Source organism: Papio anubis, chromosome 16, assembly GCF_008728515.1.
Source record: "Papio anubis isolate 15944 chromosome 16, Panubis1.0, whole genome shotgun sequence".
Taxonomy (NCBI): Eukaryota; Metazoa; Chordata; class Mammalia; order Primates; family Cercopithecidae; genus Papio; species Papio anubis.
Genome location: NC_044991.1, coordinates 56129259 through 56140530, shown reverse-complemented (window position 1 = coordinate 56140530; position 11272 = coordinate 56129259). Strand labels below are relative to the sequence as shown.

At 37.6% G+C, this 11272-nt stretch overlaps 1 protein-coding gene across 2 annotated transcripts; it reads left to right on the top strand.

Annotated features, from left to right (window-relative positions):
• The first annotated feature begins 853 nt into the window (after positions 1-853).
• LOC101017281 (heterogeneous nuclear ribonucleoprotein A3-like) lies at positions 854-2427 on the top strand. 2 transcript variants are annotated; one of them, XM_009216450.3, is made up of 2 exons: positions 854-913; positions 980-2427. In XM_009216450.3, the coding sequence occupies exons 1-2, from the start codon at positions 908-910 to the stop codon at positions 2042-2044; spliced, it is 1071 nt and encodes a 356-aa protein (XP_009214714.3). In that variant the 5' UTR covers positions 854-907; the 3' UTR covers positions 2045-2427. The 2 variants fall into 2 exon arrangements, with proteins under 2 accessions (XP_009214714.3, XP_003905018.3); XM_003904969.4 differs by having other exon boundaries at positions 865-2427.
• Positions 2428-11272: the final 8845 nt, after the last annotated feature.

The window sequence follows — 11272 nt, the reverse complement described above, 5'->3', positions numbered from 1 at the left end:
GCCACACACTTGAAACTGGAAGTATAGAGGAGTTAATACCCTGCGTGATGATCCTTTCATCAAAAAGGGCTCAATGGATACATTCTTCCACCTTTCTCACAGAAGCACACAGCCCTGAAAAGCAGCTTATAATGACTTCTCAAAGGCAATGAGTTGGGAGGCTGGGCACAATGGCTCACACCTGTAATCTCAGCACTTTGGGAGGTCAAGACAGGTAGATCACTTGGGGTCCGGAGTTCGAGACCAGTCTGGCCAATGTGGTGAAACCCCATCTCTACTAGAAATACAAAAAATAATAATAATAATAGCCAGGTGTGGTGGCGTGTGCCTGTAGTCCCAGATACTCAGGAGGCTGAGGCAGGAGAATCACTTGAACCTGGGAGGCGAAGGTTGCAGTGAGCCAAGATCACGCCACTGCACTCCAGCCTGGGTGACAGAGTGAGACTCCATCTCAAAAAAAAAAAAAAGAAAGGCAATATTTTGCACTTAGCAGTGGCTAGCTCAATAACACCCTAGTATTGGCTCTTTCTCTAGGAAAGCCCTCCTTAATAAAGTATCTACATCTTCACTTGAGCCTCTGCTTTCTTGGGATGCAGACTACAAAAAAATGAAACAAAACCAGCCATATGTTAAAATTTGTTGAACCTGTCTTGATGGATACATGGGACTTTATTATCTTATTCTCTCTATTTGTGTATGTATTTGAAATTTTCTGTAACAGAAAATACACACATACATACATACAATGCATATTCTGGAGTTGGAAATTCAGGAATAAGGACCTCTTTAAAAGCAATGAAAATGCTGATGAAAATTGTCAAAATCAGTTTTATAGAACTCAAAATTAACCACATTTATAATAATCTGAGGAGGAACTCGAGTTGGAAGAGGCGAGTCCGGTCTCAAAATGGAGGTAAAACCGCCGCCCGGTCGCCCCCAGCCCGACTCCGGCCGTCGCCGTCGCCGCCGGGGGGAGGAGGGCCATGATCCAAAGGAACCAGAGCAGTTGAGAAAACTGTTTATTGGTGGTCTGAGCTTTGAAACTACAGATGATAGTTTAAGAGAACATTTTGAGAAATGGGGCACACTCACAGATTGTGTGGTAATGAGAGACCCCCAAACAAAACGTTCCAGGGGCTTTGGTTTTGTGACTTATTCTTGTGTTGAAGAGGTGGATGCAGCAATGTGTGCTCGACCACACAAGGTTGATGGGCGTGTAGTGGAACCAAAGAAAGCTGTTTCTAGAGAGGATTCTGTAAAGCCTGGTGCCCATCTAACAGTGAAGAAAATTTTTGTTGGTGGTATTAAAGAAGATACAGAAGAATATAATTTGAGAGACTACTTTGAAAAGTATGGCAAAATTGAAACCATAGAAGTTATGGAAGACAGGCAGAGTGGAAAAAAGAGAGGATTTGCTTTTGTAACTTTTGATGATCATGATACAGTTGATAAAATTGTTATTCAGAAATACCACACTATTAATGGGCATAATTGTGAAGTGAAAAAGGCCCTTTCTAAACAAGAGATGCAGTCTGCTGGATCACAGAGAGGTCGTGGAGGTGGATCTGGCAATTTTATGGGTCGTGGAGGAAACTTTGGAGGTGGTGGAGGTAATTTTGGCCGTGGTGGAAACTTTGGTGGAAGAGGAGGCTATGGTGGTGGAGGTGGTGGTAGCAGAGGTAGTTATGGAGGAGGTGATGGTGGATATAATGGATTTGGAGGTGATGGTGGCAACTATGGTGGTGGTCCTGGTTATAGTAGTAGAGGGGGCTATGATGGTGGTGGACCAGGATATGGAAACCAAGGTGGTGGATATGGTGGCGGTGGTGGAGGATATGATGGTTACAATGAAGGAGGAAATTTTGGCGGTAACTATGGTGGTGGTGGGAACTATAATGATTTTGGAAATTATAGTGGACAACAGCAGTCAAATTATGGACCCATGAAAGGGGGCAGTTTTGGTGGAAGAAGCTCGGGCAGTCCCTATGGTGGTGGTTATGGATCTGGTGGTGGAAGTGGTGGATATGGTAGCAGAAGGTTCTAAAAACAGCAGAAAAGGGCTACAGTTCTTAGCAGGAGAGAGAGCGAGGAGTTGTCAGGAAAGCTGCAGGTTACTTTGAGACAGTCGTCCCAAATGCATTAGAGGAACTGTAAAAATCTGCCACAGAAGGAACGATGATCCATAGTCAGAAAAGTTACTGCAGCTTAAACAGGAAACCCTTCTTGTTCAGGACTGTCATAGCCACAGTTTGCAAAAAGTGCAGCTATTGATTAATGTAATGTAGTGTCAATTAGATGTACATTCCTGAGGTCTTTTATCTGTTGTAGCTTTGTCTTTTTCTTTTTCTTTTCATTACATCAGGTATATTGCCCTGTAAATTGTGGTAGTGGTACCAGGAATAAAAAATTAAGGAATTTTTAACTTTTCAAAAAAAAAAATAATAATCTGAGGAGCATTCATTCAAGAAAAATTGCAAAATCTCAATAAAAACATGAGGATCTGTGACTTTGTAATTTGACCTGTTTGCCTCCCCCTTCCCTCTTCTCTGTAGCTTTATAACCCAGAAACCTCACAATCACCCATATCTTTAAAAACCAGTAACTTGCAGCCACCAGATGGGGCAGACCAGGTTTGAAGCTCCTCATGTAGTCCCACCGCCAGAACGTTGTCACTATTTGATTCCTCTTGCAGTTCTCTGGAAAGGTGTTGTTTTTATATGATCTGACTTAAAGTTTGCCCTGGAGGAAAAGTCCTAGCCCCAAAGTGTTTTTCAAAAACAATCAGCAGCACCTGTTTAACCTCACAGCTGCCTGGAGCGGTGATACCAATTTAGTCAAACAAGAGCCTGGCCAAAAACTTAAAGAAAGATGTGAGAAGTGAAATATCCACATTGGAAAGATCTGACATATTCCTCAGGATCTAGAAGGCTGTTTTGTCAGCAGGCTTGTGTGAAGCCTCAAGAAAGCCTCACTATTTCACATGTATTTGGCCTTGAGGTCTTATGCAAGCAGGAAGTAAAGTCTAAAGCAGAAATTGTAGAACTGCCAAGTGATGCAGGTGTGCCCCAACACACACACAGAGCCCCTTAGCAAAGGATAAAAACACTTATTGATCAAGGGATTTAAGGGAATCTCTGACCACTAAGCCAACTGAATAGAAACAACAATAGCAGCACAGCAAAAAAGTGTGAAAATCTGATTTCCAGAGTCGCCAGGTTCTATTATGTAGAATGTCCAGTTTTCAACACAAATTATGAGACACACATGAAACAGGAAAATATATCCATACTGAGAAATTAAGTATTAATAAAAACTGTCCCCAAAGGGAAATAGATATTGTACCTACTAGGCAAAGAATTTAAAATCAGACTTATAAATATGTTCAAAGAACTAAGTGAAAGCATATCTAAAGAATTAAAGGAAAGTATGGGGGTGATGTCTAACCAAATAGAGAATATTAATAAAGAGATAGAAATTATAAACAAGAACTAAATGGAAATTCCAGAATTGAAAAGCACAGTGACTTTTCATAAAATAAGTAAAATGAAATTTTGACTAGAGAGGCTCAACAACAGATTTCAGATGACAGAAGAAAGAATCCGTTATCTTGAAGACAAGTTAATTGAGATTATCCAATCTGATAAACAGAAAGAAAAAAAAAGAATAAAGAAAAATGAACCTGTATGACACCATTGAGCACACCAACATACATATAATGGGAGTCTCAGAGGATATGAACTCCACATAGGAGAAAATCAAGGAAATTCACACTTAAGCACATTATTATCAAATCGTTCAAAGGCAGAAAGAATCTGAAAATTAAAAAATGACTAATTATATATAATGGATCTTCAATAAGGTTAAAAGGTGACCTCTTACTAGAAACTATGGAGGCCAGAGATTAGTGGGATGACACATTCAAAATGTTGAAAGAGCAAGGCCGTCAACCAAGAATTAAGAGAAATTAAAACATTCCCAAATAAATAAAAACAGAATTTATCACTAACCAACCTGCCCCCACAAGAAATACTAAAAAGAATCTGCAGACTGAAATGAAAGGACACTAGAAAGTAACATTAATCCACATAAATAAACAAAGATTCTTGGTAAAGTTAACTGCTTAGACAAATACAAAAGATAGTATAAGTGTATTCTTTTTGTAACTCTTTTTTTTCCTATTTGATTTTTTGAAACTTACTACAAATCATAATAGTGTGGTACTGACATTAAAGACAGACATATGGACTCAAAGGAATAGAATAGAATAGAAAGCCCAGAAATAAATCTTCACACATATAATGAAATGATTTTTGGCAAGGGCACACAAACCATTCAGTAGGGGGAAAGGACAGTCTTTTCAACAATTGGTGCTGAGAAAACTGTATATCCAAATGCAAAAGAATGAAGTTGGACCCTTACCTAATAACACATACAAAACAAATTCAAAACGGACCAAAGACCTAAATGTAAGAGCTAAAACTATAAAATCCTTAGACGAAAACAGAGAGCAAATGTTTCATGACATTGGATTTGGCAATGTCACCAAAAGCACAAGCAACAAAAGAAAAATAGACAAATTGGACTTCATCAAAATTAAAAACTTTGTAAACACTATCAATAGAGTAAAAAGGCAATCCACAGAATGGGAGAAAATATTTGCAAATCACATTTCTGATAAGGGATTAATATACAGAATGTATGGAGAATTCTTAAAACTCAAGAACAAAAAACAATCCAAAATTCTAAAAGGAGCAAAAGACCTGAAGAGAGATTTCTCCAAAGAAGATATACAAATGGTCAATAAGCACATAAAAAGATGCTCAACATGACTAATAATTAAGAAAATAACACTCATTTGGATGGCTGCAAAAAAAAATAAAAAATAAAAAAATAAAAAACACACACACACAGAAAATAATTTGTGTTGGCAAAAATGTAGAGGAACCAGAATCTTTGTGCACTTGTGTTGTGTTGGTGGAAATGGAAGGCAGGACAACCACTATGAAAAACCGTATGACAGTTCCTGAAAAAATTAAATGTAGACTTACCATCTGATCCAGCATTCCACTTCTGGGTATATATCCAGATGAATTGAAAGTAGGGTCTCAAAGAGATATTTGCACACCCATGTTTATAGCAGCATTATTAAAACTAGCCAAAAAGCAAAAACAACCCAAGTGCTCATCAATGGGTGAATGTAATAAGCAAAACGTGGTATGTGCGTACAATGGAGTAGTATTCAGACGAAGGAAAAAGAAATTCTGACACATGCTACAACATGGATGAACCTGAGTGCTAAGTGAAACAAGCCAGTCACAAAAGGACACATCCTGTATAATTTCACTCATGTAAGTTACTAAAGTAGTCAAATTCATCGAGACAAAACTAGGATAGTGGTTGTCAGGGGCTTGGGGTAGGGGGAAATGAAGAGTTATTGTTTAATGAGCACAGAGTTTCAGTTTTGCAGGATGAAAAGAGTTCTGGAGATGGATGGTGGTGATGGTTGAACAACAACGTGAATGTGTTTACTGCCACTGAAGTGTTCACTTAAAATTGTTAAAATGCTAAATTTTATGTTATGTATACTTTGCCACAAATTTTTTTAAAAGATCTATTATTTTAAAAAGACAACAGCATGAAGCAATAATAAAACTATGTTTATGTGCTTATAATGTATAACAATGTAATTTGTATGACAATAATTACACAATGAAAGGGCGAGGAAATTGAGCGTTATTGGAGCAAAGTTTGTGTATGCAATTGACATTAAGTTAGCATTAACCTAAACTAGATTATTTTTAAAACTGAGATGCTAATTGTAACCCCAGGGCAACCACTAAGAAAATGACTTAAGAATTATAGTGAAATAAATAACAAGGAAATTAAAATGGTACACTAGAAAATATTCAACATAAAATAAGTCAGTGACAGAGGAATAAAAGAACAAAGACTTAGGGCAGAAAACAAATAGCAAAATGGCAGATGTAAATCCTATTTTATCAGTAATTACATTAAATGTAAACGGCAGCTCAGAAAGGGTCCTGTCAGGGGTACGTGCATCTTAACAGAGATTTCATGTGAATAGAATAAGTGCTTGAGATTTTAATGCTGGAATTTCAGTATCTGCCAGGGAATTGGAGATACACAATCATATATGTCAAGGAGGGGCACACACAGTGAAGCTACTAATTAGGCTGAAATCAGACTGTAAAGAACAGTGTCTTTCAAATGATTGCAGCTGCAAAATGCTTTCTTCAAAACAAACAACTAATGAAACTTTGATGTACATAAAATAGTCAGGGAAGTTCTGTTATTTAGTGGGTGTTGGGTCCAGGAGCTGGGCTCACGCCACCTCCCCTTGTCATAAACATTTGTGATGCACTATGTCTTCCTCTGCGTACCACTGTAGGGTCCCATATCAAGTGCATGCCACGGCATCTCTCTGCTCTGCCTTTAGAGGAGCTTGAGAAGACTGCTCAGCCATGTGTTGTGCATTCCAGAAGTGTGGGGGTGTTAACCTCTGGAGGTGACACACAACCAGTGGAGACTGGGATCAGCCCTACAGCTCTAGAGGGACAGTTCTAGGATGTATTCCATATAGCTTCTCAGACAGTCCCAGTAAGACTGAGCCCCAGTTACCCATAGTGATCTACTCATTCACAAACGCTTGACTGACATTCCTCCCTTCTCAGTATCACTCCTAATGCTCCTTCACTTCTGCTTCTTTGACTCACCTCCCAAATCAACTTTATGTACCCATGATTATCTTAGGGTTTGCTTCCAAGGGAACCCAAACTAAGACACCCCTCACCCTGCTCCTCTGTGGAATGTGTGTGGCAATCACTGCCCTAAGCTCTCCTTCCCTGTGCTTCTCAATGATCTTAACCTTTTGCTCCTCACCTCTGAAAGCCATCTGGACTCAGGGAAAAGTTGACGCCATACAATATTTTAAATTCTTTATATATGAGAAAAACAAGATAAACAGGCCATGGTGACCAGATGTAGGAGTTGAGGGGCAGGAGGAGTAGAAGAGGACCACATGCTTCCAGCTGGAGTTGGAGGACAGGAACTGACACCATCAAATCAGATTAAGGGAAGACAAAAAGACAGCTTGGGGCATGTGTTTTTGGTGCTTGAGGGATATCCTGGTGGAGTTTCTCCAGTAGACATTGGTTATTGATTTCTGGAACTGAGAAGATAAGAGATACGAAACACATCAAACTACAGGTGATATTCAAAGTCATGGGCATGGATGAGATCACTCAAAATAAATGCTTAGAGCAGAAAAAGAATTTAAGAATCATTGTCTTTTAACCATGGTGACTTCTGAAGGGTGGATTTTAGTGGTATTGGAATGAAGAAACTTTTATTTTCACTTTATACACTTTTGATTTGTTGTTTAATATATATGTATCTGTAGGAGTTGAGAGTGAGAGAAAAGAGTGAAAGACATGGTGACAAAGACCCTCCTATGTTGTACCTGCTGCACCCTTCTCCTCACATCCTCTCAGCACCTGTAGGAGGGGGGCCAGCTTCCTAACACATGGTCCAACTCAGTGGGCAGGTTTGTTCTATCCTCTTGACATTAGATATGCCAGGTCTGGCCAGCACGGTGCCCAGAAATTGCATTCCATGGGGTTTGCTCAAGGGAGGCAAAAGCTTTATTTGTTCTACAGAGTCACCACCCAACAGTTGCCAAGCCCCTTTGGAATGTTTTGGAGGGCAGTTTCCCAAGATAGGCATCAGTAATTACACATGTTTTTCAGCCTCTTTGAGCAAAGTCATATAGGATTATATATCTGAAATTTTAGTGTAAATTATATTGTGCTGGAAACACTAACAAGGGGGTTGTTATTATTGCCCAACTGTTGTCACCAGCAATGGCTTCTTCACAAACATAAGGCTTCATGAACTCTCAGAGAGGATGGCCCCAAGGTGATCTATGAATCCCAAACTTCTGTGAGTTGTGAACTATCCTCACAATTTTCACCTTTCTCTGAGAACTATTGATTCTGTCTTTACTTAACTTTTTAATGTTTTTATATTTTTTATTGAGATATAATTAACATACAATAGAATGTAAATCTTAAGTGCTCCATTTGATGAGTTTTTGTTATTTTTAACTTTTATTTTAGGTTCAGGGGTACATGTACAGGTTTGTTACATAGACAAATTGTGTATCATGGGGGATTGATGTTCAGCTTATTCCATCCCCCAAGTAATAAGTATAGTACCCAATAGGTAGTTTTTCAATCTTCACCCTCCTCCTACTCTCCACCCTTAATTATACCCTGGTGTCTATTGTTCCCTTCTTTGTGTCCATGTGTACTCAAAGTTTAGCTCCCACTTACAAATGAGAACATGTATTTGGTTTTCTGTTCCTGTGTTAGCTGAATTAAAATAATGGCCCACAGCTCCATCCGTGTTGCTGCAAAGGACATAATCTCATTCTTTTTTATGGCTGCATAGTATCCCATGGTGTATATGTACCACATTTTCTTTATCCAGTCTACTGTTGATGGGCATTAAGGTTGGTTGCATGTCTTTGCTATTGTGAATAGTGCTGCAATAAACATAACGTGCATGTGTCTTTATGGTAGATTTATATTCCTTTGGGTACATATACAAAAATGGGATTGCTGGTTCGAATGGTAATTCTATTTTAAGTTCTTTGAGAAATCACCAAACTGCTTTCCAGAATGGCTGAGCTAATTTACATTCCCACCAGCAGTATACAAGTGTCCCCTTTCTCTATAAACTCACCAGCATCTGTTATTTTTTTGGCTTTTTACTAATAGCCATTCTGCCTGGTGTGAGATGGTATCTCACTGTGGTTTTGATTTGCATTTCTCCAATAATTAGTGACGTTCAGCAGTTTTTCATAGGTTTGTTGGTTCCATATATGTCCTGTTTTGAAATGTGTCTGTTTATGTCCTTTGCCCACTTTTTAATGGGGTTGTTTGTTTTTTGCTTGTTAATTTGTTTAAGTTCCTTACAGATTCTGGATATTAGACCTTTGTCAGATGCATGGTTTGCAAATATTTTCTTCCATCCTGTAGGTTGTCTGTTTACTCTGTCGATAGTTTCTTTTGCTGAGCAGAAGCTCTTTAATTTGATTAGGTACTATTTGTCAGTTTTTGTTTTTGTTGCAATTATTTTTGTCTTCTTTGTCATGAGATCTTTGCCAGGGCCCTTGTCTAAAATGGTATTTCCTAGATTTTCTTCTAGGATTTTTGTAGTTTTAGGTTTTACATTTAAGTCTTTAATCTATCTTGAGTTAGTTTTTGTATATGTTGTAAGGAAGGGGTCCAGTTTCAATCTTCTGCACATGGCTAGCCTGTTATCTCAGCACCATTTATTGAATAAGGAGTCCTTCCCCCATTGCTTGTTTTTGTTGACTTTGTCAAAGATCAGATGGTTGTAGGTGTGTGGCTTTATTTCTGGGTTCTCTATTCTGCTATATTGGTCTATGTGTCTGTTTTTGTACCTGTACCATGCTGTTTTGGTTACTGGTAGCTTTGTAGTATAGATTGATGTTGAATAATGTGATGCCTCTAGCTTTGTTCTTTTTGCTTAGGATTGCTTTGGCTCTTCAGGCTGTTTGGGTTCCATATAGATTTTAGAATAGTTTTTCTAATTCTGTAAAAAAAGTCATCAAAAGTTTGATAGAAATAGCATTGAATCTGTACATTGCTTTGAGCAGTATGGCTATTTTAACAAGATTGATTCTTCCTACATTTGATGAGTTTTGATAATTGTACACACCATGTAAATACCACCCAAATCAAGATGTAGAACACTTCCATCTCCTCCCTAAAATAGAGGGGTTTTTTTTATTTTTTTCAATTTTTTATTGTGGTAAAATATGCATAGCATAAAATTACCTATTTTAACCATTTTTAAATGTACAGTTTAGTGATATTCAATACATTCATATTTTTGTGCAACCATCACCATCATTCATCTCAAAACCTCTTTTCATCACGCAAAAATTAAATTCTATACTCATTAAACAATAACTCTCCATTCCCCTTTTCCCTGTCCTGGAATTTACCATTTTACTTTCTGTCTCTATAAATTTGACTACTCTAAGTATCTCATATAACTGAAAGCTCCCCATGACTATTTTCTTTGTGTGACCATGGGGGTTACATTTAACATCCTAAAGTCATAGCACTCTAATTTGAATGTATACCACCTTAACTTCAATAATACACAAAAACTCTGCTTCTTTACAGTTCCATCCCCACCCTTTCAGTTGTAAATGTCACAAAATTAATCTCCTAAATCATGTGTAAAACAAAAAAAGGAGTTATAAACCATTGTTACAATAATACCAGCTTTTATACTTGCCCGTGTATTTACCTTTACTGAGACTGCTATTTCTTCAAACAGCTTTGAGTCACTATATACTGTCCTTTTATTTCACCTAGAACAGGTTCAGCAGTGACACAGTCCTTCAGCTTTTGTTTATCTGGGGATGTCTTAATTTCTCTCTCACTTTCAAAGGACGGTTTTGCTGGATACAAGATTCTTAGTTGATAGTTATTTTCTTTTAGCCCTTTTAGTATATCAGCTCGCTGCCTTTGGGCCTCTAAAAGTTTTTATGAGAAATTTACTTTTAATCTTATTGAGATTCCCTTGTATGTGATGAGTTGCTTGTCTTTTGCTGCTCTTAAGATTTTCTGTCTTTGATTTTTGAGAGTTTGATTTTAATGTGTCTTGGTGTAGGTCTCTTTGAGTTCATTCTACTTGGAGTTCATTGAGCTTCTTGGATGTTTATATTTGTATCTTCATCAAATTTGGGGCGTTTTCAGCAATTATTTCTTCAAATATTGTCTCTGGCCCTTTCTCTCATTCTTCTCCTTTTGGGATTCCCACAATGCTTATGTTGGCCCACTTAATGGTGTACCACAGGTTTGTTAGGTTATGTTTACTTTTCTTCAATCTTTTTTTTTTCTGTTTCTTATATTCAATAATTTCAATTGTCCTGTCTTCAAGTTTGCTGATTCTTTCTTCTGCCTGTTCAAATAGACTTTTTAATCCCTCTATCAAATGTTTTTTATTTCCTTTCTTGTACTTTTCAGTTCCAGAGTTTCTGATTCTCTTTTGGTTTTTATCTCCTTTATTAATATTTCCATTTTATTTATATATTTGTTCTTTACTTTCACTACATTTTTCTTTTGTTCTTTGAGTATCTTTAAGACAGTTATTCTAAAGTCTTTGTCCAGTAGATCAAACCTTTTCCAGAGACAGTTTCTGCAAATTTATT

Bases quoted from the DNA above. Each gene is read 5' to 3' on its own strand.
- LOC101017281 (XM_003904969.4), top strand. From the start codon at position 908: ATGGAGGTAAAACCGCCGCCCGGTCGCCCCCAGCCCGACTCCGGCCGT.